A 26041-nucleotide genomic window follows, 5' to 3' on the forward strand; every position below is an offset into this window, starting at 1 on the left:
CATTGCCTTTGCAAACTCACCCCTCTGCGCCATGAGCATGTCCACGGCTCGCGCTTGCCTTTTTCCAGAGGCCGCTAAGCCCTTCGCCTGCCTTAATACCCAGACACCCACGAATACTTCCTACATCTGAGAGGCCCGCCTCTCGCCTCAGAAGCTGAGTCCCATAGGCTGACCAGCCTGCGCACGGCACTCCGATTGGAAGCGGCGACTGTCCGTCCGTCAATCATTTTCTCTCTGTCAGACTCCACTCCACCCTCACGCCCCTGCCTTTCCTGGTGGATAAATGAGGGTGAAGTTGCCTCAGTTCTGGCGAGCACGTCTATAGACCAGGCACGGGCATCTATCATGACCTAGGCTGCGAACCTCCTCCAGTGAAGAGAGGAATAGGCTCGAATCTTCGATTGGGTCCAGAGAGACGTCAGTCAAGGGATCGGCGGGTGCAATAGCAATCGGACGCACAGTATTGGTAGAGATACGAAGCCGACGGAAAGCGGCGGAACGGCTTCGCTTGATTGGGCCATAAAGGAGGCAGTGCCACCCTCCGTACTCCGGATTGGCTGAACGTGATCCGCGCTCCCCTCACGCCGGCAACCTTGGGTACGAGAAGTGGCCCGGACTCGGCCCTGTTAGCCGCTGGTGCGGGTGCGGTGGGAACGAGGGCAGAAGGGGCTCTGGGTTCCGGGCCAGATCCGACGTAGATCCGGGAGTGGCGCGCTCCTTCTCTACGGTGAGGGAACACAAGTGGGCGGCGGGAGAGAGGGGTCCGGCGCCCGGCGAGCGAATGAAGGTCCGCAACCGGAAGTGTCTTCAGAGCCGCGTCGCACCCGGAAGTGTGGCAAGAGAGCGGCCACATCCGGAAGTGTGATGCTTCCGCGGCTGCGGGAAGTAATGGTACCCGGCCAATTGAGATACGGAGTTAAAACAGGTGTTTATATATCTTTATTTCCAGAGGCTCGGTAGAGCCTCACTTTTCGGAAAGTGTTGGAGGTTGCAAGTATGTGGTCGTGTTTTTGAATGTCTCATCCTGTTGAAACGCGAGGGGAAACGAGCCCCAGGAGTGTGTACAAGGGGGCCAGGTTCAGTAACAGCTTTTACGAAGTTTCTTTTGCTGCGGGTCACTTTCCATTCCCCTCCCCCACAGGGATGTGCAGATGGAGGCCGGAGGAGGCACTGCTGCCCCAGCCCCCGGGGACGCGGAGGACTTGGAGGAGATGCGGTTCCCCAGTGGGGAGGCTAGAGACGGTGGAGGGATTTGCAGGGACCTACCCGGTACTGGAGATGCGAGCGTGGAAAAAACAGGTATGCATTCCCTTCACTGGGGTCTTGGAAGGAATCCCTAGTGGGTGTTATTGTTGGGGGAGGTCCAAGGGGGACCAGAGGGGAGCCTTTTGGGACTCGGGGAAGTAGTTTAAACCATAGCTTGGGTCAGTGGGAAGTCATTGTGTACTCAGGTTGTAGTTTAAATCATTGAGGAGTGAAAAAGAAATGAATGGGCGTCAATGGATGTTCACTGGGGAGTTGGTATGAATTTAGGTAATGGAAGAATCAGAAAGGGATCCGTTGGGGTTAGAAAGGGGCACTAGGGATTGAGGATGTTAAGGTCAGTGAATGACCAAAAAAATGTTAATACGGTCAAAGGGGGACTATTTAGAAGTCAGTCCCCCTTTGACCCCTTTGGGGTCTTTAAATCACTGAGGTGGGAAAGGGGATCAGTGGGGGCCAGTGGGCGCTCAGAGTAGTTACATCATTGAGGAGTTGATGGGAGTTGTTGGAGGGCGTCTTTAAGGAACCAGATCTTTGTGGACGTTAATGATGATCATTGATGGGGAGACAGTGGACATCAGTGAAATTATTTGGGGAGTCAGAGGACCAGTAGGAAGATCTTTGAAGACTCTGATGTACGTGTAAAGGTATAGAGTGGAGGATCAGCGGAAGTCATTGCGGAATGAGTGCTCATTGACCACTTTGGAATTAGTGGATGTTAATGCGGTCATTGGGAAGGATCAGTACACTTCACTGAAAATCAGTAATTGTGGGGGGAGGGCGTCTTTGAGAGCTTGTTGGCAAGTGTTGGGAGTAGGTACTTGGGGACTGTCAATGAGAAAATGAGGGAATATGAGGTCATTGGGATTTTATGAGGAAAGTATTGATACATAGTTTGCCAGTGGATAACACTGGCTGTCACTGGGGATCAGTGGACATCAACTAAAATAAATGGGAGGGTAGTCAGTAGAGGGCAATGAAATTGTGGATTTCATTGGTGAATGTTAATGATGGTCATGGTGAAGGGCAACAGAGGTCATTAAAGTCCTGTGTGTTAGTGGATGTTATGGTGGTTATTGTAGGGAGGGGAGTGGATAACAGTGAGAATAAAGGGAAGTCATATCAATGAGAATAAAAGTCAGGGGAGTCAGTGGAGGTCACTGGAAGTCTTGGATGTTAGTAGAGGTTAACGGTGGTCATTCTTGGGAATGCAGTGGACATGGAGTGGATTAAATTGTGGGTCGGGGCAGTCATTGAAGGTCATTGACGACCCAGGTATTAGTGATGTTAATGTGGGGTCATTGGAATGTTAGTGAACAGCAGTGGGAATGAATGGGGGTGAGGAGAGTCCTAAAGATCCAGATGTTAGTGGCTAATCATGGCAGAATTTGGATTAGTGGTCACCACCAAGACTGGGAGAGTCAATGGGGTCATTAGGACCAGTGGACATCAGTGAGAATATATAAGGGGTTAGGGTGGTGAGGGGCACATTCAAAGACACAGATGGTAATAGATATAATGGTAGCTATTGAGGGGTGAGTAGACACCAGGAAAATAAATGAGAGGTCCGAGATTAATGGGGGAATCATTGAAGAGGAAGATATTGATAATCATTCAGAGGCAGTGGAGTGCTTTGAAGACTTCGGAATGGCAGTCATTGAAAGGGGAATAATTAGTCTGTAGGGATATAAAGGGTTCAGTAATGACAGTGAGATGGGATTATTGGAGTTTTAGGGGGATCGTTGAAACCTAAGTGTTAGTGGATGTCATTGAGGGGCAGAGGAGACACCTGGAGGTCTGTGTCAGCAGCAGGGGGTCATTGCAGGGCTGGTAGGGATTTGGTTGGTCTGTGGGCACATGGGGTTAATGGGAGTCCACAGGCAGATGACTCACCAGGGGCTCCCTTTCAGGATCCGAGACCAAGGACCAGCCACCCAGCCTGCTGCTCCAGTCCGAGGCTCCATCATGCACCTATGGGTTCTGGGGTCCGGCAGCCTCTGAGAACAGTCCCGTGGGCGGCCCTGAGAGTGGCTCAGGGGGCCAGGGCGGGGACCCCAGTGACGAGGACTGGCGCAGCAAGCGGAAGCACGTGTTTGTGCTGAGTGAGGCTGGCAAGCCCATCTACTCGCGGTATGGTAGCGTGGAGGCATTGTCAACTACCATGGGTGTGATGACAGCTCTCGTGTCCTTTGTGCAGAGTGCAGGAGATGCCATTCGCGCCATCTATGCTGGTGAGCAAAGGGGCAGGAGGCAGAACAGGTGACGGTGACTGGGACTGTGGCTGTCTGTCCGGCAGTAGGTCTTTCTGTCTGGCTGGCTGCCTGGGGGACTATCCAGCTAGTTAGGAGTGAGTCAGTGTGTGTGGAGGCTGGCCAGGCGTGTGTCTGTCTGTTGGCCCTGCTGGGTTCTGAGTGATTAACTCGCTGGGATCTAAGTAACTGGCTGGATATTTCCTTCTTGCCTAAGAGGGTGAGTTTGGGGGCTGTTTGGCTGAGTTGGCGCCTTTCTAGCTCTGTTAGTCCTTGCCGCATCTTCCTCACCCCATGCTGTGTGCCTGATTCCCTGACCATCCCGTCGTGTCTCTGCAAATGTCCAAACTCCCCCAGTTTGTCCTTACCTTAGTGCTGTGTCCCTAGAGTGACCGTGTGGGCTTGGACCAGGAGTGTATGCCTTCTGGGGAAGGGTGGAAGAGCCCCACCTGAGCCCGTCTTGTCACCACTGACGCATCTCTACCCCCTGCCCCTTCCCTCCCCCAGAGGACCACAAGCTGGTGTTCCTGCAGCAGGGCCCACTGCTGCTGGTGGCCGTGTCAAGGACGCCTCAGTCAGCGGCACAGCTGCGGGGGGAGCTTATGGCCGTGCACGCACAGATCGTGAGCACCCTGACGCGTGCCAGCGTGGCCCGCATCTTCGCGCGCAAGCAGAACTACGACCTCCGCCGCCTGCTGGCCGGCTCGGAGCGCACTCTAGACCGGCTTCTGGACAGTGTGGAGCGGGACCCGGGTGCCCTGCTGCTGGGCGCCGTGCGCTGCGTCCCTCTCGCTCGCCCGCTGCGGGATGCGCTGGGTGCGCTGCTCCGACGTTGCACGGCGCCTGGCCTGGCCCTCTCGGTGCTGGCGGTTGGCGGCCGCCTGGTGACAGCAGCCCAGGAGCGGACCGTGCTGGCCGAGTGCCGGCTGGACCCAGCCGACCTGCAGTTGCTGCTGGACTGGGTGGGGGCACCAGCCTTTGCGGCGGGCGAGGCCTGGGCGCCTGTGTGCCTGCCCCGCTTCAATCCCGATGGTTTCTTTTACGCCTACGTGGCCCGCCTGGACGCCATGCCAGTCTGCCTGCTGCTGCTCGGCACCGACCCCGAGGCCTTCCACGACATGGCCACCTGCCGGCGCCTGGTCGAGGACGGCATGCACTCCCTTGGGGCCATGCGCACCCTCAGGGAGGCTGCCAGCTTCTCCAACACCCCATCGGCCGGTGCCTCGGCCTACAGTGTGCAGGCTGTGGAGGCCGCCGGCCTCCGGCACTTCCTCTATAAGCCGCTGGACATCCCCGACCATCACCGCCAGCTGCCCCAGTTTACCAGGTGGGCCCCTACCCTGCGAGCAAGTGGCCCGGTGGGAAGGCTTATCTAACTGGAAGGTTCGGCAACTCATAGACGTGAGTCTGGAGAGACAGCCAGCCATGCTCTAGAGAGATGCAATAGAATGGGCCTGCCCGATGCGGGAGGTTCAGCCACCAACCTCGAGAATTCCCCTGTTCTAATGGAGAGGAGGGCCCCAGGACTCAAGGAATCCCCGAGTTTGATGGGGAGCTTAGGCCCTGTGAAGCCTCCAGTCTAATGGGGGAGGCTCAGCTCCTAACTTAACTGAACTCCCTAGACTGAGGGGAGATAGGCCAGCCAAGAAAGCCCAAGACTGACCTTGTCCCCCACCTCCGTCCATCACTGCAGCCCAGAGCTGGAGGCCCCATACAGCAGACAGGAGGAGCGACAGCGCCTGTCCGACCTGTACCACCGCCTGCATGCGCGCCTCCACAACACCTCCCGGCCCCTGCGCCTCATTTACCACGTGGCTGAGAAGGAGACGCTGCTGGCCTGGGTGAGTTGAGTGGGGGTCTCTGAAGGAGTTAACTGCCCCACTTCAAGCCTTCTTTCCCTCCCCTGTATCCCCTCCAGCTGTGACAGCCTCCTTCAAGTGCACCACGACTTGGCCTGGGCTGCGGTTCTGCCTCCAGAAGTGTCCTGGCCCCACTCCGTGTGTCTGTGAAACCCAGCAGTTGCAGTGTCCAGAACCTTTAGTCCCACCATTCTGTTGACCGTTCCCTCGGTCAACAGTAACCATCTGGTAAATACCAGAGAAACAACCAGTAGAGAGTCTGGTGGTTTTTTGGGTTTTTTTCTGGAAAAACAAATTTATTTTTAAAATTTTAAAATTACTGAAAACATTTAAAATGTTCTAAGTAGCAATAACTGTCTCTATCAGACAATACAAGTGTGAAAATTGCTAGCAGAAATATGAAAAGACGCATACTATTTCAGGTAAAATTGAAATACAAAGTTTTCTGAATTTCATTCAATAACATGTTTCCAGATATTAGGATCTTCTGCCATCATGTGGAAATTTTTGAAATTACACTTACACAAAAAATTCCTGTATCTGACTGGAGTATTCCAGTCAATACTAGAAGGAATAAATGAATCCAGTTGTAAACAAGGTAAATATTCTTAGAAGAATTTAGTGAAAATTACCATGCACAGTTGCTCCTCGTTTCTGTCTCCTTCCAGAGAGAAGATGGTGTTCACTGTAGCTTAAGGAAACTGCATGACAGACACTCAACTTCTTTTTCTGTTTCCAAGATTCTTAGCAGTTATGCCTAGGACTCTCCCAGTTCATGATCTTAAATTTCTTAAATACTCTTTAATTATCTCTTTCCATTCTTAGGCACTTAAAACACAAAAGTGCCAAATCTGAATTTGTTCTTCACATAAAACAGAAATTAAGTTTTCTTCTTTTTAGACACATGCATTGACACTTGTAGACAAACCACCAGTCTACAGTAGAGTGTCTCCTGGTTAGCCACCAGTAGAGTGTCTTTGACTTTCAAGAGGCCCCGTTATCCACCATCACTGTGCTCGCCGATTTCCCATGAGCCCCGCCCACATGTCTGCAGGTACCGGTTGAGCTTTGACTCCATGAGTTCCCAGCAGTCTTGAACACTATAGGCTTGGTCCCCTGCTGTGCCTTCCACCTGGGGTATCCTTCCCTGGGGTCTCTTCAGGGCTCCTGTCCTCACTTCCTATGGGTCTATTCAAGGTCAGCTTCAGGGAGTTTGGTCACGTGACTCCACTGGAAATGGCACTTTCCCCTAGATTCTGCTATTTAGTGCATATTTATTAAATCATTTATTTGCATGCCTGTTATGTATCAGGCATTGTTCTAGGCTGAGAATTTTATTTAATCAAATAAAATTTCTTTAGCTTTCATTTTCAAGCAATTTTAGACTTACAAAGAAGTTGCAAAAAGTTACTTTAAATAGGTCCTTCACGTAGTTTCTCCAGATGTTAACATAACCACAGGAACCCATTAAATCAGGGAATTAACATCAGTACAATCACATCTTATCCACAGACCTCATTCAGACTTCACCACTTGTCCCACTAATGTCCTTTTACTGGTCCAGAATCCAGTCCAGGATCACATATTAGATTTGTTTATTGTGTCTCCCTAGCCTCTTTTATTCTGGAACATTTCCTCAGTCTTTTTTTTGTCTTTTATGACTTGGGCAGTTTTAGAAAGTACCAGCCAGTTAGTTTGTAGAATATCCCTCAACTTGGGTTTTTCTAATATTTTATCAAGACTAAATTGAGGTCATGCATTTTGGGCAAGTGTATCACAGAAGTGATGTTGCGTCCTTTTCTGCTTCATATCAGGAGGACCGCAATGTCACTGTATCCCATTGATGATGTTAACTTCTGTCGCTTCATTAAGGTGGTAGCTGCTGGGTTTCTCCACTTTAAAGTTAGGTGTTTTTGCCCTTTGTAATTAGTAAATATCTTGTGGTGATTATGTCAGTGTTCTCTTTTTTACCGTATTTTCATCCCCTAATTTTAATATCCATTAATGATTTTTGCCTTTGACAGTTGTTTCTCCAGTATTTACCAGATGGTTACTTTTCTAACTCCATCATAACTTCATTTATTGGTTGAGATTCTACTGCATGGAAGAACTTTCCCTGCTCCTATTTATTTGTTGAATTTTGAATTTTATAGTATGGAATTTTCTTGAATTCAGTGGGCTGAAGTCTTTTCCTTTCATTTATTTTTGTGCTCAAATTGTCTGAGTTAGCCAGCAGAGCCATGATTTAGCCAGACTGGCCCCTGTGTCTTTTTGACACGTCTGCATGACCGCTTAAGCACTTCTAACTTTCTGGCACAAGAAGACAGTCCAAGCTCATTTTGTATTTTCTCTGTGCCAGTCCTGAAACTGGCCATCTGTCCAATGAGCCCTTGTACCTTTCAGTGGAGGACGGTATTTCAAAAACAAGATCTGGTAGGCCCAGGATTTTAAATCGGGTGGTCAGGAAATGACATCCACTGTCATGTCATTTGGGAGGGGAGGTCCCAGGTCGTGTGGGTATCTCCAGGAACAGTACACCTGGCAGAGGGAAAGGACTGTGCAAATGCCATGAGGTGAGGCTGAGCCTGGTTATGTTTGAGGAACAGCAAGGAGAGGCTAGAGTGGCTGGACCAGAGAGAGCGAGGGGGAGAGCAGAGAGAGGTGATGTGGAAAGGTGCTGGTGACCTGGTCAGGTTAAGCCTCTCAGGTTGGAAGGAAGATTAAATTGCGTTAATCCTCCTATTATGCCCAGGCTACAGATGATAAAAACAGGTGTGTGGAGCTTAGAACAGGACTTTGTATACAACCATTGCTCATTAAACGTTAAGCATTGTTGTCACCATCCCCAGTGCACACGAGTAAACTGAGGTCCAGAGAGTGTACATACGCACACACAGAGCCAGCATCACCCAGCTGAAGCCACTAGATCTCGCTGATCCCTTGGCCCACTCATGATACGATAGCATCAGCTTACCCACTTTAGCCCACTGACCAGGCAGCACCAAGGAGGAGCTGCTGCCAGGTGCACCTTCCAAACGGGACAGGTATGGGGCTAGGGTGGGGTGGACAGCACCGGGCACGGCTGACCCTGTCTCCTCTCAAACCCCCAGGTGACCTCCAAATTTGAGCTGTACACCTGCCTCAGCCCCCTGGTGACCAAGGCAGGTGCCATCCTCGTAGTGACCAAACTCCTGCGTTGGGTGAAGAAAGAGGAGGATCGTCTGTTCATTCGTTACCCACCCAAGTACTCCACGCCCCCAGCAGCCCCAGCTGCCTCCGCGGACCAAGCTTCCCATAATGGCCTGTTTACTGGACCTTGAGAGGCGGAGCTCCCAGACTGTGCCGTGTGGGGAACCACCACCTTTGGCTTTTACTTCCTGTCTCCACCCTGGAAATGGGCCGGGGCGGGGGGGAGGGGGGGGTTGCCGGTGGTGGTGTCTGTGACTGGTCTCTGTCTCCCCGGGCAATGGAGCGAGATCTGGGGGGCTGCCCACACATGAGCGATGGGTGGCAGTGTGACTGCACACAGGTGAGCAGGCTGCTTCCCCAGCCCCCTTCTGCCCCTCCACCGCTGGGGAAATCCTTAGGACTCCCTCTTCCCCTCCCTCTGCCACACCTCCACTTGGATGATGTTACAGCCTCTGTCAGGGACCGTCTCCTCCAGTCCTGGGCACCACACCCTCCGTCCTGCATCAGGGGTTTGCCTCCCCCACTGAGATCTCAGCCCTGAGGGTCCAGGGCTGGCCAGGGTCTCCTTGGGTGGCCCACGGGGGTTCTGGAATTGGAATGCAGGACCAGCCTGTGCCCAGAAACGGCCTGAAGATATTTTACAGAAAAAAACTGCATATAAAAAGCCTAAAACCGACCCCCATAAGGACATTCCTTTGTGCTTCATGTACTTCATCTTTACCCAGTCAAAAATGACCCCCATCAGTGCTGGCTGCTGCTAATATTGAGAAGATGGCCTCCAGCGTCTACCTGTCTGTGTAACCCGGGGCAAAGCACCTGACTTCACATGGTGGCTGAGATCCAGAATTTTTACATAGATCCACTTACCTTCCACGGCCCATTCTACTCACTCGTGAAATGGCGATACCTAACCTCTCATAGGCTGTTAAGTGAGGATTCGTGAACGAAAAGGGACTCAACGCTTGCGTACCACCACACAGCGTATGGCCATTTGTCCCAGACTTGCACAACCTGCACAACACAAGCATCTTAGAGAGGGAGATGGCGAGACCTGCCTGTAATTTCCATGCGTGCACGCAGCGCTCACTCGCCAACGACCAAGACCCTAGTTTTGCCCTTCTTTTCTCTAACCTGGAGTTGCAGGCCTCGTGGTGCACGCGTGCGGGCCAACTGTCGCTCGGGGGCTCTGGGCTGTCCCCTCCCGGGAGCTGAAAGCCCATCGCTCCTCACCCTGGTCAACTGACGCACAGACACGCACTGGACGCGTGCGCTCTGCACAGCGTATACGCCCTCGCGTGATTTTTTTTTTTTTTAAGCCAATCATCGTCCCAAGCGCAGGCGCGCCAGTCGTGCGAGCGTTGGAAAATGGCGGGGAAGTTGGACCCTTCCAAAGCGGCGCCACCGGTAGTCCTTGAGGAGGCAGAAGGTATTGAGGGCAAGTGGGCCTCTGGTGGCCAGGGTAGAAGGAAGGGAGGCTTCGTGCCCTTACAATAATGAAATATTGAGAGCAGTACTTAAAGCAGAAAAATTGTAAGCCTTTTATAAAAACAAAAAAAAGCTCTTCAACAAAGTGCAGATAAATAACATGTATATTCTCAGCAGGTCGATTAATTGCTGTCAACTTTATTGGCTATATTGCTTACGTATTTTAAAGTAAACAATAGACTGAATACTTCAGTATGCATCTCTTCAAACAAAAGAGGGGTGGGTGGTCTCACAGAACCCACTCGGCTGCTGCCATAGCTAAGAAAATCAACAGTAATTCCCCAATATCATGAGTTCACACCCAGCACATCACACTTTGCATGGACTCTTAAATCTTAATTGTGAATGGCCACTCTCACAGACGGCTTCTTTGGAGAAAATTCTCCAGGGCATTTTGTTGATATTGACATCACACACCCCAGTGAGAGGAAAGCCAAAATTTTCCTAGAGGGAGTTAGAAATTTAGGTCTAGCCAAAAGAAGAAAATCTCCCAAGACAATGATCCCCTGTTAGCCACTAGCATTTTTTTTTAATTACAGAAAGTTTCAAAATGTACCAAAGCACAGGAAATAGCATGATGAATGCCCTTGTACCCATCGCTCTGTATCAACTGTTTCGACTCTCGGCCCTCCTTTCATTGATCTCTGACCACCTTTCCTACACGCTCTAAACCATCATATTAACGAGCACATTGGATTGCATCTTTCCAGATATATCTATGCAGATGACAATAATTATGCACTTGTATATTGTCTGTCTTAGGATGTGAGCTTCATGAGAACAGACCAATTATTGCCGTTTCCCCAGCACCTGAAACAATGCCTGCTTGGCATATAGTAGGTGCTCAGTAATTTTTTTACTGCGTGAATAATGAAATAGCTAACACTGAGAGCTCTCTTAGATTTTGGCCTCACATTGAGTGCAAGCTTTCAACAAGAAATAAGACATGCCAATAAATCTTCCTTATTAAGCACTTAGTATAGCTGCCACTGTGCTTTAAAAAAAGAAAAAGACTATTATTATCAATTTTTTTTTAAAAAGGAAGTTTTGATCAACTTCGCCAGCAATGGAGAAAGTTGAAAAGCATATCAAGTTACCATTTCTAACCCATCAAAATTGGCTTCAGAAAAATATATCTGGTATTTTCATATCTTCAGTCACCATGCTTGGTAATCTTAGAATACACAGATGTGTGGACCAAGCAGGGTCATTGGAATGTTGTTGATGGAAGCAAAACACAGGCGCAATCACGAAATGACTAAATTTAGGTATATCCATGCATTATGGAATGCCTGTATAGTGGACATTTTTTCTTAAGAGGCAGGAAAAAAATTCCCATTTAATTTAATTAATTAAAATTAATTTTAAAAAGAGAAGATGGTGATTCATTAACAGCGAGTGAGCTTCAAAAGAGATCATATTCTTATGAGAGAAAAGCAAAGTTGGGATTAAAAAAAGAAAAAAAAAAAGAAGAGGCAGTTCAACTACAGCGCTATGTGTGCTGCTTAGAAAAATGTCTGAAGGCTAAAGGCCTAACTGGTGACTCTCAACAAGAGACTTGGATTTTGGGGGCTGTGTAGAGGTGGAAGCATTTTTGTAAGTTTTTAGAAAGGAAAATGTAAGTAGTGCTAAATAATATTAAAATATAAGAGAAAAAATGCTGAATGGCATCTGAGGATCATACATTAATATTGGTCAATATTAACATCTCTGTTTTGATGGTTATACTGCAGTTACCTGGTAGAGTCCCCTTCTAAATAGGAAATACATACTGGAATATTAAGAAATAATGGGTCATGATGCCTGCAATTTATGTGCAGTAATGCTCACAAATGGGAAATCTGATACAAGGGCAAATAACCCTGTGGCCTATTTCTACAACTTTTATGTATTCAGTACATCTGAAATTATTTCAAAATAAAGTGTTTCAAAGGGGTTCATGCTCTATAGGCTGTTTTGTTTTGTCACATTGATTTTTTTTGTTTGTTTTGCGGTACACGGCCCTCTCACTGTTGTGGCCTCTCCCGTTACGGAGCACAGGCTCCGGACGCGCAGGCTCTGCGGCCATGGCTCACGGGCCCAGCTGCTCCGCGGCATGTGGGATCCTCCCGGACCGGGCCACGAACCCGTGTCCCCTGCATCGGCAGGCGGACTCTCAACCACTGCGCCACCAGGGAAGCTCTGTCACATTGATTTTTTAAAACTTTTGTCAAGATGTTAGCTGGACTATTTGAAAGATTAACTGATCACCTATGATCTTACTGTGTGACTAGGATTAGCAATGCAGTGGAGAGGATCACATGGTCGTTCTATTTGTAGTTTTTTAAGGAACCTCCATACTGTTCTCCTTAGTGACTATACCAATTTACATTCCCACCAACGGTGCAGGAGGGTTCCCTTTTCTCCACACCCTCTCTCCAGCATTTGTTGTTTGTAGATTTTTGGATGACGGTCATTCTGACTGGTGTGAGGTGATACGTCATTATAGTTTTGATTTGCATTTCTCTAATAGTGATGTTGAGCATCTCTTCATGTGCTTTTTGGCCATCTGTATGTCTTCTTTGGAGAAATGTCTATTTAGATCTTCTGCCCGTTTTTGATTGTGTGTTTTGTTTTTTTTTTTAATTGAGCTGCATGAGCTGTTTGTATATTTTGGAGATTAATCCCTTGTCAGTTGTTTCATTTACAAATATTTTCTCCATTCTGAGGGCATATACCAGAGAAAACCATAATTCTAAAAGATACATGTGCCCCAGTGTTCACTATTTACAATAGCTAGGACATGGAAGCAACCTAAATGTCCATCAATAGAAGAATGGATAAAGAATATGTGTTACATATATAAAATGGAATATTACTCAGCCATAAAAAAGGACAAAATAATGCCATTTGCAGCAACAGGGATGGACCTAGAGATTGTGAGACTGAGTAAGTCAGACACAGAAAGACAAATATTGTATGATGTTGCTTATATGTGGAATCTTAAAAAAGGTACAAATGGGTACAAATTTACAAAACAGAAGTAGAGTCATGGATGTAGAAAACAAACTTATGGTTACCAGGGGATAAGGGTGGGAGGAGGGATAAACTGGGAGATAGGGGTTGACATATACACACTACTATATATAAAATAGATAACTAATAAGAACCTGCTATATAGCACAGGAAACTCTATTCTATACTCTGTAATGGCCTATATGGGAAAAGAATCTTTAAAAAAAAAAAGTGGATATATGCATATGTATAACTGATTCACTTTGCTGTACACCTGAAACTAACACAACGTTGTAAATCAACCATACTGCAATAAAAAAATAAATGCAGTGGAGAGGAAAAACACAGATGGAGCCTTCACAGAAATGGTTCAACAAGCCAGCTGTGAAAGACATATGGAGACAATCAGGGGAAACCACATATGTTGTGGGCATTTTATGATATAAATGATCCGATGATTAGTGATGATTGCTAATCTTGTCGGTGTGATTATAGGATTGGAGTCATCTAAGAAAATGTCTTCTAGTAGTTGAGACTTTCTTTTTTTTTAGTTGAGACTCAATGAAGTATCTAGGGATGAAATGTCATGAAGTCTGGGGCTTGCTTGAAAATACTTTAGCACAAGAAAAACATAGCTGAAGCAAATATGTGTTTTTCGGCTGAAGCAAATATTAATGATTGTCAGATCTGGACAAAGTAAACTGGAGTTCATCATGGTATCCTCTCTACTTCCATGTGCCTTTGGAAATTTTCATAATATTAAAAACAAAACAAGTAACCACAAATATCTCCCTTCATTATTAAAGTAGATTTAATTTTTTTATTTCATCCCAACTATTAAGAATATTTAAAGAACATAAAAGTCTCCAGAGGAGACATACCAACCAATGATACCAGATAAAAGCAATGAGATTTATGCAAAATTAAATTAATACATACCAATTTGTAAAAGATCTCAGACAAGACAAAAAGATGTAAAGAAACTGAACATACCACCAAATATTTCAACAAAATTTAATAAGCTTAGGTCAAGAAGCCCTGATTGTTTTTTCCCCCCGAGGCTCGTGGGATCTTAGTTTCCTGATCAGGGATCAAACCCAGGTCCCGGCAGCGAGAGTGCTGAGTCCCAACCACTGGACCTCCAGGGAATCCCCAAGAACCCCTGATTTGCAACATGAGTTTTAATGGCTGCAAAGAATTTTATCCTCTGAATGTACTGTAGTCAACCAAGGTACCTGTAAGTTGCTTCCGTCTTTTAAGATTATGAACAATGGAACGATCTTGCCCACCATCCTTAATTATTTCCTTAAAATGTCTAGAGGTGGAATTTCTGATCCAGAGGAGTTGAGGAAGTTTTTAATATTTACTACCAGAAAGTTTGAAATGAAATGCTGTTTTTGCCTATCCCATTGGCAAAGGTGACAAAGGTTGACGTTTCCTTTTTTTTTTTTTTTCGGTTGGGATTGAGGGGAGCAGAATCCTTCACAGGTGGTGTTATGTTCTTCCATCAGGAGGCTTATAATATTCAGTTGTCTTTCGTGGATGTTAGCAGCCATTAGTAAACCATTTCCTAGACCCATCAGTTCTTTAAGAATTTGCAAATTGTGGCCTATACTGATTTTAAAGAAATTCATATGAAATTGTTCTGTCCTACTGCATTGCTTAAAACTTCATACTGATTTGGAACAGCAGTAGCAGCAAAAGTGCATCCCCTTCTCTCACACCTGAATTTCATTAAAGGGATGTCTGTGGTGTTCTCTGACCTCTCAGGAAGAAACGGCCATTAGGGGTCCTGATTCATCTAGCACACACCATCAACCCTAGAGACACAAGACGGGGTTCTGGGAGTTCCTTGATGGTCCAGTGGTTAGGACTCCATGCTTTCACTGCCAAGGGCCTGGGTTCAATCCCTGGTCAAGGAACTAAAATTCCACAAACCGTGTGGTGCAGCCAAAAACACAAAAAAGGACAGGGGTCCTGCAGGGACCCTGCTCTGGCTGGAAAGCTGCCCCTCAGCCTATCTTTGGTTCAGCCCAGGGGTGTCCTCAGAACCCAGTGAGGCTTTCTTCCTCCCTGCCCAGATTAGCTTGGACCTCTCCTCAGTCCCCTCTCACTGTCACTGGGTGCTGCAATTCTGATTTTTGTCTCCACAGGTCAGACCAAGGCTTCAAAGAAGACTGAAGAGTTGCTGGAAATGGTGAAGAAGCTGCAGAAAGGTCATGTGCCTCCTCGTGTCTGAGGCTTAGCCTGAGGTTTTGAGTCAGGAAGATGTGGTTCAAACCCACCCTCTCAGCTCACAACCTTGGGAAATTATCCCGTTGCACTTTCTCCCTCTTATACAATTTAATTCTTTAAACCAAAAACACAACTTCAAAATTCAAGAAGTAGGGCTTCCCTGGTGGCGCAGTGGTTGAGAGTCCGCCTGCAGATGCAGGGGACACGGGTTCGTGCCCCGGTCCGGGAAGATCCCACATGCCGCGGAGTGGCTGGGCCCGTGAGCCATGGCCGCTGAGCCTGCGCGTCCGGAGCCTGTGCTCCGCAACGGGAGAGGCCGCAACAGTGAGAGGCCCGCGTACCACCAAAAAAAAAAAAAAAAAAGTTCAAGAAGTATAAAGGGATGGAAAACCCTACCCTCCAACACTCATATGCATGCACGCACATACACACACGCACACACACACACACACACACACACACACGCTCACACACACCCCAGCCATCCATTTCCCTGACGCATTGCCAGCAGCAACTATTTTTAAATTCGTAGGTATTTTTCTAGACATTAAAAAACATACATTCTTGGGTGTGTATTCTTTGCCCTCCTTTTTAATATACAAATGGCAATGCAAACAGCTTTGCTTGTTGATGGGAGACTGGGAGCCAGCCAGCATCCAGTACCCACAACGGGGCTGGGGCAGAGTTCTGGCCGTGTTTGAGGTTGGATCCCCCCCAGTCCATCAGCAGCTTAAAATACTACAATCCATTGGTCTGTTCCAAATAAAGGGGAACCTCCCCTTCCCCTGACTCTGTGGCCACATGCAAAAGTACATTGGAACTGCTGCCTAGACTAAACTTAGGTAGAGGAATTGCGTGATTGAAAATGCAGTGACTGCCCGTCTCCAGTAAAACAAAGACCCCAGGGGTTTGTATCATAATCAGCACCTCGGAGAGCACTCAGTCTCCCGGAAGTCACAGGAGATGAAGGTAGTGGCCTCTGGAAATCCAGAACTTGAACTTAACTCCAGAGTGTCTCACAGGCTGGTAGTGAGACCCAGCGAGGGTTGGGCAGATTTTTATCTCAACCCTGTGCTTCCAACCTTGAAGCCAGAGAGAGACGAGGAGGGCTTCCCCATACGGAGCACTGAAATTCGGAATGTGAGACGTTAGCGATGACGCCTTAAAGAGACAGTTGATCTCCCTGTCATTGGAGAACTTGATAGTTGTCAAAATGACATTTTCCCCATACCTCATATGAGGTCAGCACCAGAGTCCAGGTGGACAGAAGCGACAACCCACCCCGCCAGCCTTTTCATGGGGGGGCAGGGGGGTCTCCCTTGTCTCCCAGCACATTCAGATTTCCATGTAGAAGCCTCTACCACATCCCAGGAGGCCCTGGGCGATCTGCCACTCCCACTTCCCCACTTGGCCTCCAGCTACTCTCCACTAGCTCACTAGAGCCACGCGAGCCACAGCAGACCGCTTGGCCATATATTTTGGGCATGTGCCTCACTCAGCCCCACTGCGGGGGCTTTGCACTCATCGTCCTTCTGTCTGGCGTGTCCCCCACCCCACAGAACTGCAGGGCTGTCATCCTTCACATCATTTGGGGCCTCTCCACATCTCAAGAGGCACCTTCTACCCTTTCATTCTTCAGCCCCTTGCTTCACTTTATTTCCCTTCCTGGCGTTTCCTGCCACCAGCATTGACATCATGAATCTTTGTTTAGTGTCCATCTCTCCCACCCAGCATGCAAGCCCTGCAAGGGGTTCTTACAGAGCCTGGGACACAGCGCACACGCAATAATTCTGATCCATAGCAGCAGAGACAGAGTGGCAACACCCGCCCCCTCCTTCTGCCTTAGACAGCCAGGCATCTGCCTTCTCTGGCTCAATCTTTCTTTCCTTCTGCAGAGGGAAGCCTGGAGCCACAGGTCGAAGACCTGATTAACCGGATTAATGAGCTTCAGCAAGGTAAGCTCTGGGACGTTAGACGGCCAGCTGCCCAAGAGGGACCTGGGCTTTGAAAGTCTCCACTTCTTCATCTATGAGATCCAGGCCCCTCCGGGCTGCCTGAAGATGAGTGCGCAGTGTCATGGTCTGTGAGAGAATAGCAAGGCTAGTGGCTGCAGTCACACCGTCTCTTCTTCCCTTTTTTGACCCAGCAAAGAAGAAATCCAGCGAGGAACTGGGAGAAGCCCAAGCTCTCTGGGAGGCCCTGCGTAGGGACCTGGACTCCTGTAAGTGGGACCAGAAGAGGGACCCAGAGATCTCATGACCAGTGCTGACATTCCTGTGCACACCTCAGGGTCTTTGCAAGGGCTGTTCCGTCCACCTGAGAGGTTCTCGTCCTACATAATCCACATTGCCTCGTGCTATCTCGAGTCACCTTTCAGCTCTCAGCTGAAACTTCACCCCAACAGGTCTACCTTGATGGCCCCCTCTAAAAATAGAACACCACCTTCTCTCACTCCCCTGCTTGATTTATTTCTTCACAGCCTTAATTTCTACTTGATGTGGTGTACTTTTGTATTTCTCATCATCTCTACCCTCAGTATAAACCATAGGCATCCTACACAAGGGAGCCCTTCAGCCCTTCACTACTTCGGCACTTACAGGGAATGTGTGCCCCGAGCGGGAAAACCTGGACCAGGATGGTCCCCAGCGGGAGATGGGTGCACGGTTGGTGAGGAGATACCTCTCCTCCCCTGAGGCTGTATCATATCTTCTTTGTGACCTTGGGCCTTCCCTTTGCATGAAGTTGCAGTCGGGGCACAGGATGAGGCCCCTGGAGACTCAAAGTGTCATTGTGTTTTCCAGTGAATGGAGAGAAAGTGCACCTGGAGGAGGTTTTGAGCAAAAAGCAAGGTATTTACCAGCTGCTTCGTCCTCATTATTCTACCACATCACCCCACAAATGCCTGAAGTTCTCAGACAGCCAGAGGAATCCCCCTGACATCTGAGTCAGGGTGGCCCCCTCTCTGCTCAGATCTCTCCCTTGGCTGCCATCTGACTCGGAGTAAGCACTGAGTCAGTGCCCTCCAATGCCCAGCATGAGGCAAGGCCCCTTGCTTCTACCCAGCCCTGAGTTCTCAAGAGCTCTCACAAAGCCCCTTGGTTCCTCCTCCCACAGAGGCACTGAGGACCCTCCAGCTGCACTGCCAAAGGAAGGAAAGTGAGGCTCAGAGGTAAGAGGTCCTGCCCAGCTCTTCCCCGCCTTTTTCCCCAGCCCGAGGGAGGAGTGGGCAAGAGCTAGGGAAAATAAATCTTGGACACACACTCCTCAATTTCCCTTTCTATAAAATCGAGTGGCCAGACAAGAGACACCCCTTTTCATCATTAATATTAAGTGGTGGTGTTAAAATGAACTCATTTAATCATTCATTGCTAGTTTCTTTATCAAATAAATTTTATCCGTTGGTATTATTCTAAGTCTTCCCCTATTGGTTAGCCAGTTCTTCTGCCATCCATTCATTTGTTTATCTGTCTACTCACTTATGACCCCAGCCACCCATTTACCCAGCCATCCATCTACCCACCCATCCACCCACTGTCCCACTCATCCGTACATACATCTGTACAACTATCCAACTCTTCATCCAGACAGACAGCCATTATCTCTCCAGCCTTCCATCTAATCATCTTTCACCCATCCAATCATTCATTCATCTTCTCTCCACCTTTCCAATCATCCATTTAACCATTCATTTCTTTCCCCAGCCATCCATCCAGACAGCTATCCATCCTTCTGACAATCTTTCCTTTATTTCTCCATCCCTCCATCACCCCTCCACTCATCATTTCTCTAACCAGACATCATCTCTCCAGCCTACCATTCACCCATCCAGTTCACTGTCCATCCAGCCATCTATCCATCTATCTCTCCATCCTTTGAACCTTTACATTCTTGTGACCAGAAGTCTCAAATGCTGGCACATCATGATTTTAATAATGTGGTAAAACTTGTTGTTAGTTAGTTAAAGTGTATATATGCTTAACCACACCACACCTACCACTGTCTGATGAGCAGTTTATGTTCATTTATCAACTAATCCTCGCAATGACAGTACCACCATTTTACATATGAGGAAACTGAGACCCAGAGAGGTTAAATAACTTGTCCAAATCACAGTGGAATAGCAGATCCAGGCCTCAATCTAGGACTTTATAATTTATGAAACTAAACTACTGTACCCTTCACAAAGGTTTCTTGGGAAGGCATGGTTTGATGGGGGACAGAATGGACAGGGTGATAGTGTCAAGAGAGGCCTATAAAGGTTCACATTTGCTCAGAGGAAAGGAGAATGAGGACACCCAGCCCCTCTCCTGCTGGAAGGAGTGGGGGCTCATTCAGAGAATATAACTGAGGGTTCTCTTTCCTTTCCCAGGAAGTACATGTTGGCGGAGCACATGGAACAAATTTCTATCCATAACTCTCAGATCACAGAGAGTCAAGGACAGAGGAAGCCGGGGTAACCCTGGGTCTAGGGCCTGGGGTGGCGCGGTGTGGGGAATGGGAGTGGGGCTTGCATGAGGGAGAGTTTGTTGGAAGTGGTGCTGTTGGAAGCAAGGCTTGGAGGAAAAAGCCCATAAAGGGGCTCCTAGCAAGGGACCACCAGGCAAAGATCTGAAGGCCTATGAATGAGAAACCCCCGGACTGGGCCAGGTTGGGTGTCAGTCCCACCATGTGTTTTCTCATTCCTGGATGTCGGCCCCTAGGTTGCACGTGGAAGAACGACTGGAGGATTTGACAGGCCAGCACAAGGACCCCTGGGAATTCCACGTGAGCCATTATCATTGCCTCAACCAAAGCCACTCCTCCCCTGGCTTCAGTGTCTCTGCTGATCAGCCCAGGGTCCACCTACTGCTCAGGCCCAATGCCGAGGGGTAGTCCTTGACTCCTTTCTTCCTCTCACCGCCTCAACTCAGTCCTTCAGCCTCTACCTTAAACCCAGCCACGTCTCATCATCCCCCACTGCCACACCCAGCATCCATTGCCCAGAGTTTTGCAGTAGCCATTGCTGATCGTGCTTCCCTCCTGCTTGCCTAGAGTACTTATCCTGCAGTGGCAAATGGGAACTCCGAACCAGACAGACATGTTCAGGGCATTCCTTCGTTCAACCAATGTCTCTGCATGTGTCCAACAGCATTCCAAAGGGGCCAAGTCTTTGCTGTCCCCAAGTTGGTTAGGAGCAAGGAGATGCATACCCAGACTCTAAACAAGAAAATAAGTAGATAATGTAAACGCCAGTGGGGAAGTCCTGTCTGAGCAGGTGTCATCTGAACACAGACACGAAGGAAGTGAGGAAGCCATGCGGGTATCTGAGTGCCAATGTCCCTGGGAGGCTGAACTGTGCCTGGAGTATTTGAGGAAGAGCAAACAGTGAGGCTGGGGGATGAGACAGTGGGAAGAGATGAGGTTTAAGGTACACGGGGACATGGGAAGTGATTGAGGGGGAGAGCATCTATGCCAGCGCCCGGCCACAGCAGAAGCTGCACACAGAATTCACGGAGAGCTGAATGAATGAATGAACGCCCTAATTCAAGTAAGGACTTCCCGAGAGGCGCGAAGGAGGAGGGGCCAGGAGGACAGCTGGACGGACAAGGCTTCTCTCTCTCTTCACAGATGCTGAAGCAGCGACTGGCCTGGGAGATCCGTGCCCTGCAGAGCAGCAAGGAGCAGCTGCTCACCGAAGGTGGGACTCCTGCGCGGGGTGGGGTCGGAGCCGGGGCGGCAGGCGGGAGCTCCCGGCCCCGCCCATGACGCCCCGCCCACACGCAGAGAGGCAGGCGCGGGCCAAGCTGGAGACGGTGGAGCGGCGGCTGCGCTCGCCGCCCGAGGTCCAGAGCGCCCCGGCAGAGAAAGACGGGTAAGAGGGGAAAGGACGGGGGTGGGGCCCGAGGTCCGCCCCGCCAACACCTCCCCTTCTGCCCCTCCCAGAAGGGCGGGGCCTCCGCGGGCTGGGGTCTCCTCCCGCCGGGGCTTCTCTGCTGTCTTCAGGGCTCAGAGTGTCAGTCGCTTCCTCCCTGTGCCCCCTCCACACTCCCTCTCTCTTCCTCCTCTCCTCTGACCCTTCTCCGCAGGCTGAAGGCGGAGCTGGAGAAACTCGGGGGGCAGGTCCCCGCCCAGACTCAGACCACCCCAGACGACCGGGCCGGAGAGGTAGAGAGCCCGGGATGGAGGCCAGACGGGCCGAAGACACAGCGGGCGGGATCTGGGATCCGGAGCCCCTCTGAGAGGGGGGTGTGCGGGTGCAGGGCGTCCTCGGGGCGGTGGGGACAGGGAAAGGGCGGCGCGGGCCAGCGTGGGCGGGCGCCAGGGCCCCAAAGCCTGACTCTCAGCTCCCGCAGGCCGGCCCCCAGCTCCCCGGCGAGGGCGACCTGGCGCCGCCGGCGGAGCTGGCCCTGACGCCCCCCTAGGCCAGTAGGACCCACCCGACCCCACCTTCCTTCAAGTGCCGCCCGGAAATAAAGGCGACGTTTGCGGACCATCCTCCAGCTCCCCGGCTGAGTCTGTGCCACAGGAGTCATTGCGGGTGGGGGTCGTGCCCTTCCTCTCTCCGGGAGAAGGGGGAGTGGTTCCGGAAGTCTGGGCGGGGCCTCGCCGGACTCTGCCCACCAGTCCCTTGGCCGGCTCAGGACGCGGGAGCTCTGTATACGCCCCCGACAGCTCAATGACTGGGTGGGTGTCAAGACCACTCCATCTCCACGGCCTCATCTCGGGTTCCTGAACCGTCTGTTTTACCACTAAGGGCTAGAAGGGACGTGTTAAAAACCCGCTGCAGGTCCTGTCAGTCTCCTGTGGTTCAGAGTAAAATCCCAGCCTCCTAGAGTCCCTGCATTACCCACAGACTCCCTCGGACCTGCCCGCCTACCTGGCCTCACCTCTCACACCCTCACACGTTTGCTTCAAGCCACACAGCTGATTTTCCACCCTTCTCCAAGCACCTTGTCATCTCAGGGCTTTTGCCCTGCTGTGTCGTCATCTGGGGTGCCCTTACCCCAGTCTCCTCGGAGTGCAGGACTGTTAAGGATGTCAGCAGCTCAGGAGGCTGGCCTGGGGGACCCAGTTCCAAAGGGCACCTTGCCACCTGCTAAGCACGTGTGGGTTAAACAAGCATTTGCTGAATGTCTGCTTGTGTACCAGGCACTATGGTAGGCCCCGGATTTTAAGTAGCAGTGTCAGGGAGGATGTCACTGAGGTAGTGGTGTCTGAGCAGGGAGGTGAGGGGGCAGGCGAGGGAGCGAGCCCTGTAGGTGTCTGGGCGAAGGGGCGCTGGGCAGAGGGGATGGCGCCCACAAAGGCTGTGGAGGGGACTGAGTTTGTCCAGTGCGAGAAGCGTCTGGAGGAGGCCAGTGTGGTGGAGCCGAGCGAGGTGACCAGGCACGGGGTAGAGTGCTGGCCCTGGAAGGGGGACGCCTTCGACACTCGGACATGCATTGTCCGAGGAGACACACATGCTGACAGAGCAAGACACTTCATTGGGGAGGGGCGCCCGGGTGCAGAGCAGCAGGGTAAGGGAACCGAGGAGGACCGCTCTGCCACGTGGCTCGCAGTCTCAGGTTTTATGGTGATGGGGTTAGTTTCCGGGTTGTCTCTGGCCAATCATTCTGACTCAGGGTCCTTCCTTGTCTCCTTTTGACCTTTCCCGAATTCTTCTGGTTGCTGGTAGCTTGTTAGTTCTGCGTTCCTTACCAGGACCTCCTGTTGTAAGAGAACTCCTGCAGGTGGTACTCTTGGGCCTGGCCAGGGCAGGTGGTTTCAGTCAGTGATTCCCTTAACAATATGAGAGACTTCCTGGGGATCCATGGCCCTTGTCTGTCTAGTCTGTTCTTCTCAGAACAGGACCTGGCATATAGTAAACACTCAGTAAAACGTTAGCTATCACTAATTACAATGATGATTTATTATTATTCCCAATCCATCTGTGAAGGAAACTCAGATGCATGAATCACTTTGAACGGGGGCCTATAATCCATTAAGTATTTAATAAATCATTCATATCATTTATTCTTATTATTACTTTTATTATTATTCCCAGGCTACAGATGAGAAACACCAGGGTGTGTATTTCTCTTAGAACAGAGAGTTTCATGCAAAATATATTCAATAAATGCTACCTATCATTTATTATTCTCATTACTAGTCTTGTTATTACCAGTCTAGAGATGAGGAAAATTGAGGCAGTGAAAGTATACAGTAAGCCCACGATAAATGTGGGGTCTCACCGTTGTTGCTATTATTATCCCAAGTCCACAGACAAGTCCCAGAAGGCTTTAATCCCTGTACCATGGCTCACACCAGGTCCAGTTGACCCCCCAGGCCTGGGTCCTGATCCCCTGCCCCACTGACACTCCCTGCATGCCTTAGACCACCGTCCAGTGATCTTTAGGGAACTTAAATGTTCTCTATGTCACACAAATGGGGACAGCCCGGATATTCCATTGACATCACTTTCCTCCTAAGATTCAAATCCTGGCTTCCCTGCTCACTGAGTGACCTCAGGCAAATTGTTTAATGTCTCCAAAACTCAGTTACCAAATTTGCAAAATGGTGCCACCAACTGCACAGAACTTACTATAAACCTGGCCAACTCCTCGCTCCTTCCAAAACCTCCTCTGAGGGAACCTGAATCTCCTCCTCATGTGAATACAGTGTGATACACAAGGAGATGGTGCACGGGAATGCCCCTCCGAGACTGAACTCTCTGAAAGTGGAGACTGACCCGACCCAGCTTGTGGAATACTCACATCTCAAAAGGCACTGGGAAAGAATGCAAGTTCTGCCACCAAGGGCTCTTGTTTCCTAAATTCAGAGGTTTTACAAATATCTGCAAGCCATTCGAGATGAATGTTTGGGGCTTGGTAAAAACAATAGATTTGCTTTGAATTGTTTCTAGAGCCACATGTCTGGTCTTGTAAAGACCAGATTTGTAAGACAAGTACATTTTTTAATTCCTCAAAAGATTGGGGCCCACCTGAATAATATGGAGGTTGACCCACTCACCCAACTACATTATCCTCAATTTGCTTCTTTATATCAGGGAGAAGATTATCCACTAAGATGGAAATCAAAAGGTTCCTATGTTCTAGATTTAGAGCTGTGTGTCTTTGGAATGTTTTAGTAAATCCTTCCACAAAGGCTTCAGAATGTTTTTCCCCCCTGTGGGTACATAGTTTTATTTTAGGTTAAAGGAGAAAGCCTAAAAAAAAAGTTCTTAACCAGGTTCTGAATATCAGTTTCCAACTTGGCCAACTTCAGACCACAGAGCTATTTTTAAAAAGAATCCTTTCAAAAAAAAAAAAAAGAATCCTTTCAAATATCTTGTCAGGCTTCAGCCGAGAAAAACAGTAAATATTCCTGGCAGTATTGAACAACCGCTTGGGTGTGTAGGGATGGAAAATTTTCCGCCTTCTTCCCTTCTAACTTCTTTGGTCTAATAATTAAATTGATACGAGAGATTAACAGGAGAAACAAACATTTAGGGAGCCCTGTAAAGATATGAAGGCTCAAAAGACAGCCAAGTAAGGACATCCTATATAATACCTGAGCTAAGGAAAGTGTTAGGGGGTCTGATGATACCAAGAGGAGGAAGGTCATTCACAGGAAGGCAGAGATGTTCAGAAAACAAAGATTGCCTGGTTAAGCACATAAGTTTCTTAGGTGAAACTGAAACCACACACCTCAGATGTGAATCAAACCAGACCAAAACTCAGTTTGGGTCTTGAACCCATGGACTGGGACTCGAACCCACTGTCTTTTTTTTTTTTTTTTTTTTTTGCGGTACACGGGCCTCTCACTGTTGTGGCCTCTCCCGCTGCGGAGCACAGGCTCCGGACGCGCAGGCTCAGCGGCCATGGCTCACGGGCCCGGCCGCTCCGCGGCATGCGGGATCCTCCCGGACTGGGGCACTAACCCGTGCCCCCTGCATCGGCAGGCTGACTGATTCCCAACCATCTGCGCCACCAGGGAAGCCCCCCACTGTCTTTTAACTGAAATCGCACACCTGGTCTCAGGATTTAATGAAGCTCAAGTTCTTTATGTCTCATCGTAAAAAGAATTCAGTGAGAGGCAAAGTGACAGGTAAGAAGTGGATTTGTTTAGAGAGATACACATTCCATAGACAGAAAGCAGTTCGTCTCAAAAGGTGAGAGTGGCCCTGAAATATGGGGTGGTTAGTTTTTGTGGTCTGGATAATTTCATGGCTAACAAGTGGGAGGTTTATTCCAATGATTTTGGGGAAAGAGTGAGGATTTCCAGGAATTGGGTCACCAACCACTTTTTGCCCTTTTATGGTCAGCTTCGGAATGGTCATGGCGCCTGTGGGTGTGTCATTTAGCATATGCTAATGTATTACAATGAGGCTCAAGGTCCACTGGACATCAAATCTTCCACCATCTTGGACTTAGTTGGTTCTAAACAGTTTATGTCACATCCTCAACAGCTATGTCCTTCTTTTAAAGGTTGTGCCCTGCTGCCTTCCCTCCTGTTTCCAAATGATATCTCTGATAATAGTTTTCTTCCTGGTATAGGCCTTCTTTCCCATGTAAATTAGGCAGTTGAAGGGAAGGTAAAGGGCTTTTCCTGAATCTGCTGGGTTCAGGAACTCAAAAATAATCAAGAGCTCAAATAATAATCCTCATGTGTAAGTGGCATATTTTGGGGTGGCAAAGACTGCTCCCCTTCAGATGCAAGAGATACTCCCAAGGGGGGTGCAAAAGATACTACCCTCCCAAGACCCAAACCATTCCCAAAAGACAGCTGAGAGAGAAAGATGTAGACAGT

At 49.1% G+C, this 26041-nt stretch overlaps 2 protein-coding genes across 5 annotated transcripts; both read left to right on the plus strand.

The window, feature by feature from the left end:
* Positions 1-466: 466 nt before the first annotated feature.
* On the plus strand, positions 467-11981 carry MON1B (MON1 homolog B, secretory trafficking associated). Of its 3 annotated transcripts, none has more exons than XM_032613300.1 (6): positions 467-597; positions 1142-1299; positions 3174-3494; positions 4020-4839; positions 5206-5353; positions 8482-11981. In XM_032613300.1, exons 2-6 carry the CDS (start codon positions 1152-1154, stop codon positions 8689-8691), a joined length of 1647 nt encoding a protein of 548 aa, XP_032469191.1. In that variant the 5' UTR covers positions 467-597; positions 1142-1151; the 3' UTR covers positions 8692-11981. The 3 variants fall into 3 exon arrangements, with proteins under 3 accessions (XP_032469191.1, XP_032469190.1, XP_032469189.1); XM_032613299.1 differs by having other exon boundaries at positions 589-727; XM_032613298.1 differs by lacking the exon at positions 467-597 and adding an exon at positions 741-925.
* SYCE1L (synaptonemal complex central element protein 1 like) lies at positions 9873-21748 on the plus strand. Of its 2 annotated transcripts, XM_032613303.1 has the most exons (12): positions 9873-9986; positions 15193-15255; positions 17170-17229; positions 17421-17495; positions 18076-18123; positions 18389-18443; positions 19644-19727; positions 19975-20038; positions 20882-20951; positions 21038-21125; positions 21340-21418; positions 21607-21748. In XM_032613303.1, exons 1-12 carry the CDS (start codon positions 9926-9928, stop codon positions 21673-21675), a joined length of 816 nt encoding a protein of 271 aa, XP_032469194.1. In that variant the 5' UTR covers positions 9873-9925; the 3' UTR covers positions 21676-21748. The 2 variants fall into 2 exon arrangements, with proteins under 2 accessions (XP_032469194.1, XP_032469193.1); XM_032613302.1 differs by having other exon boundaries at positions 21340-21737.
* The last annotated feature ends 4293 nt before the right edge of the window (positions 21749-26041 follow it).

This window comes from Phocoena sinus, chromosome 19, assembly GCF_008692025.1.
Source record: "Phocoena sinus isolate mPhoSin1 chromosome 19, mPhoSin1.pri, whole genome shotgun sequence".
In the NCBI taxonomy this organism is placed as follows: Eukaryota; Metazoa; Chordata; class Mammalia; order Artiodactyla; family Phocoenidae; genus Phocoena; species Phocoena sinus.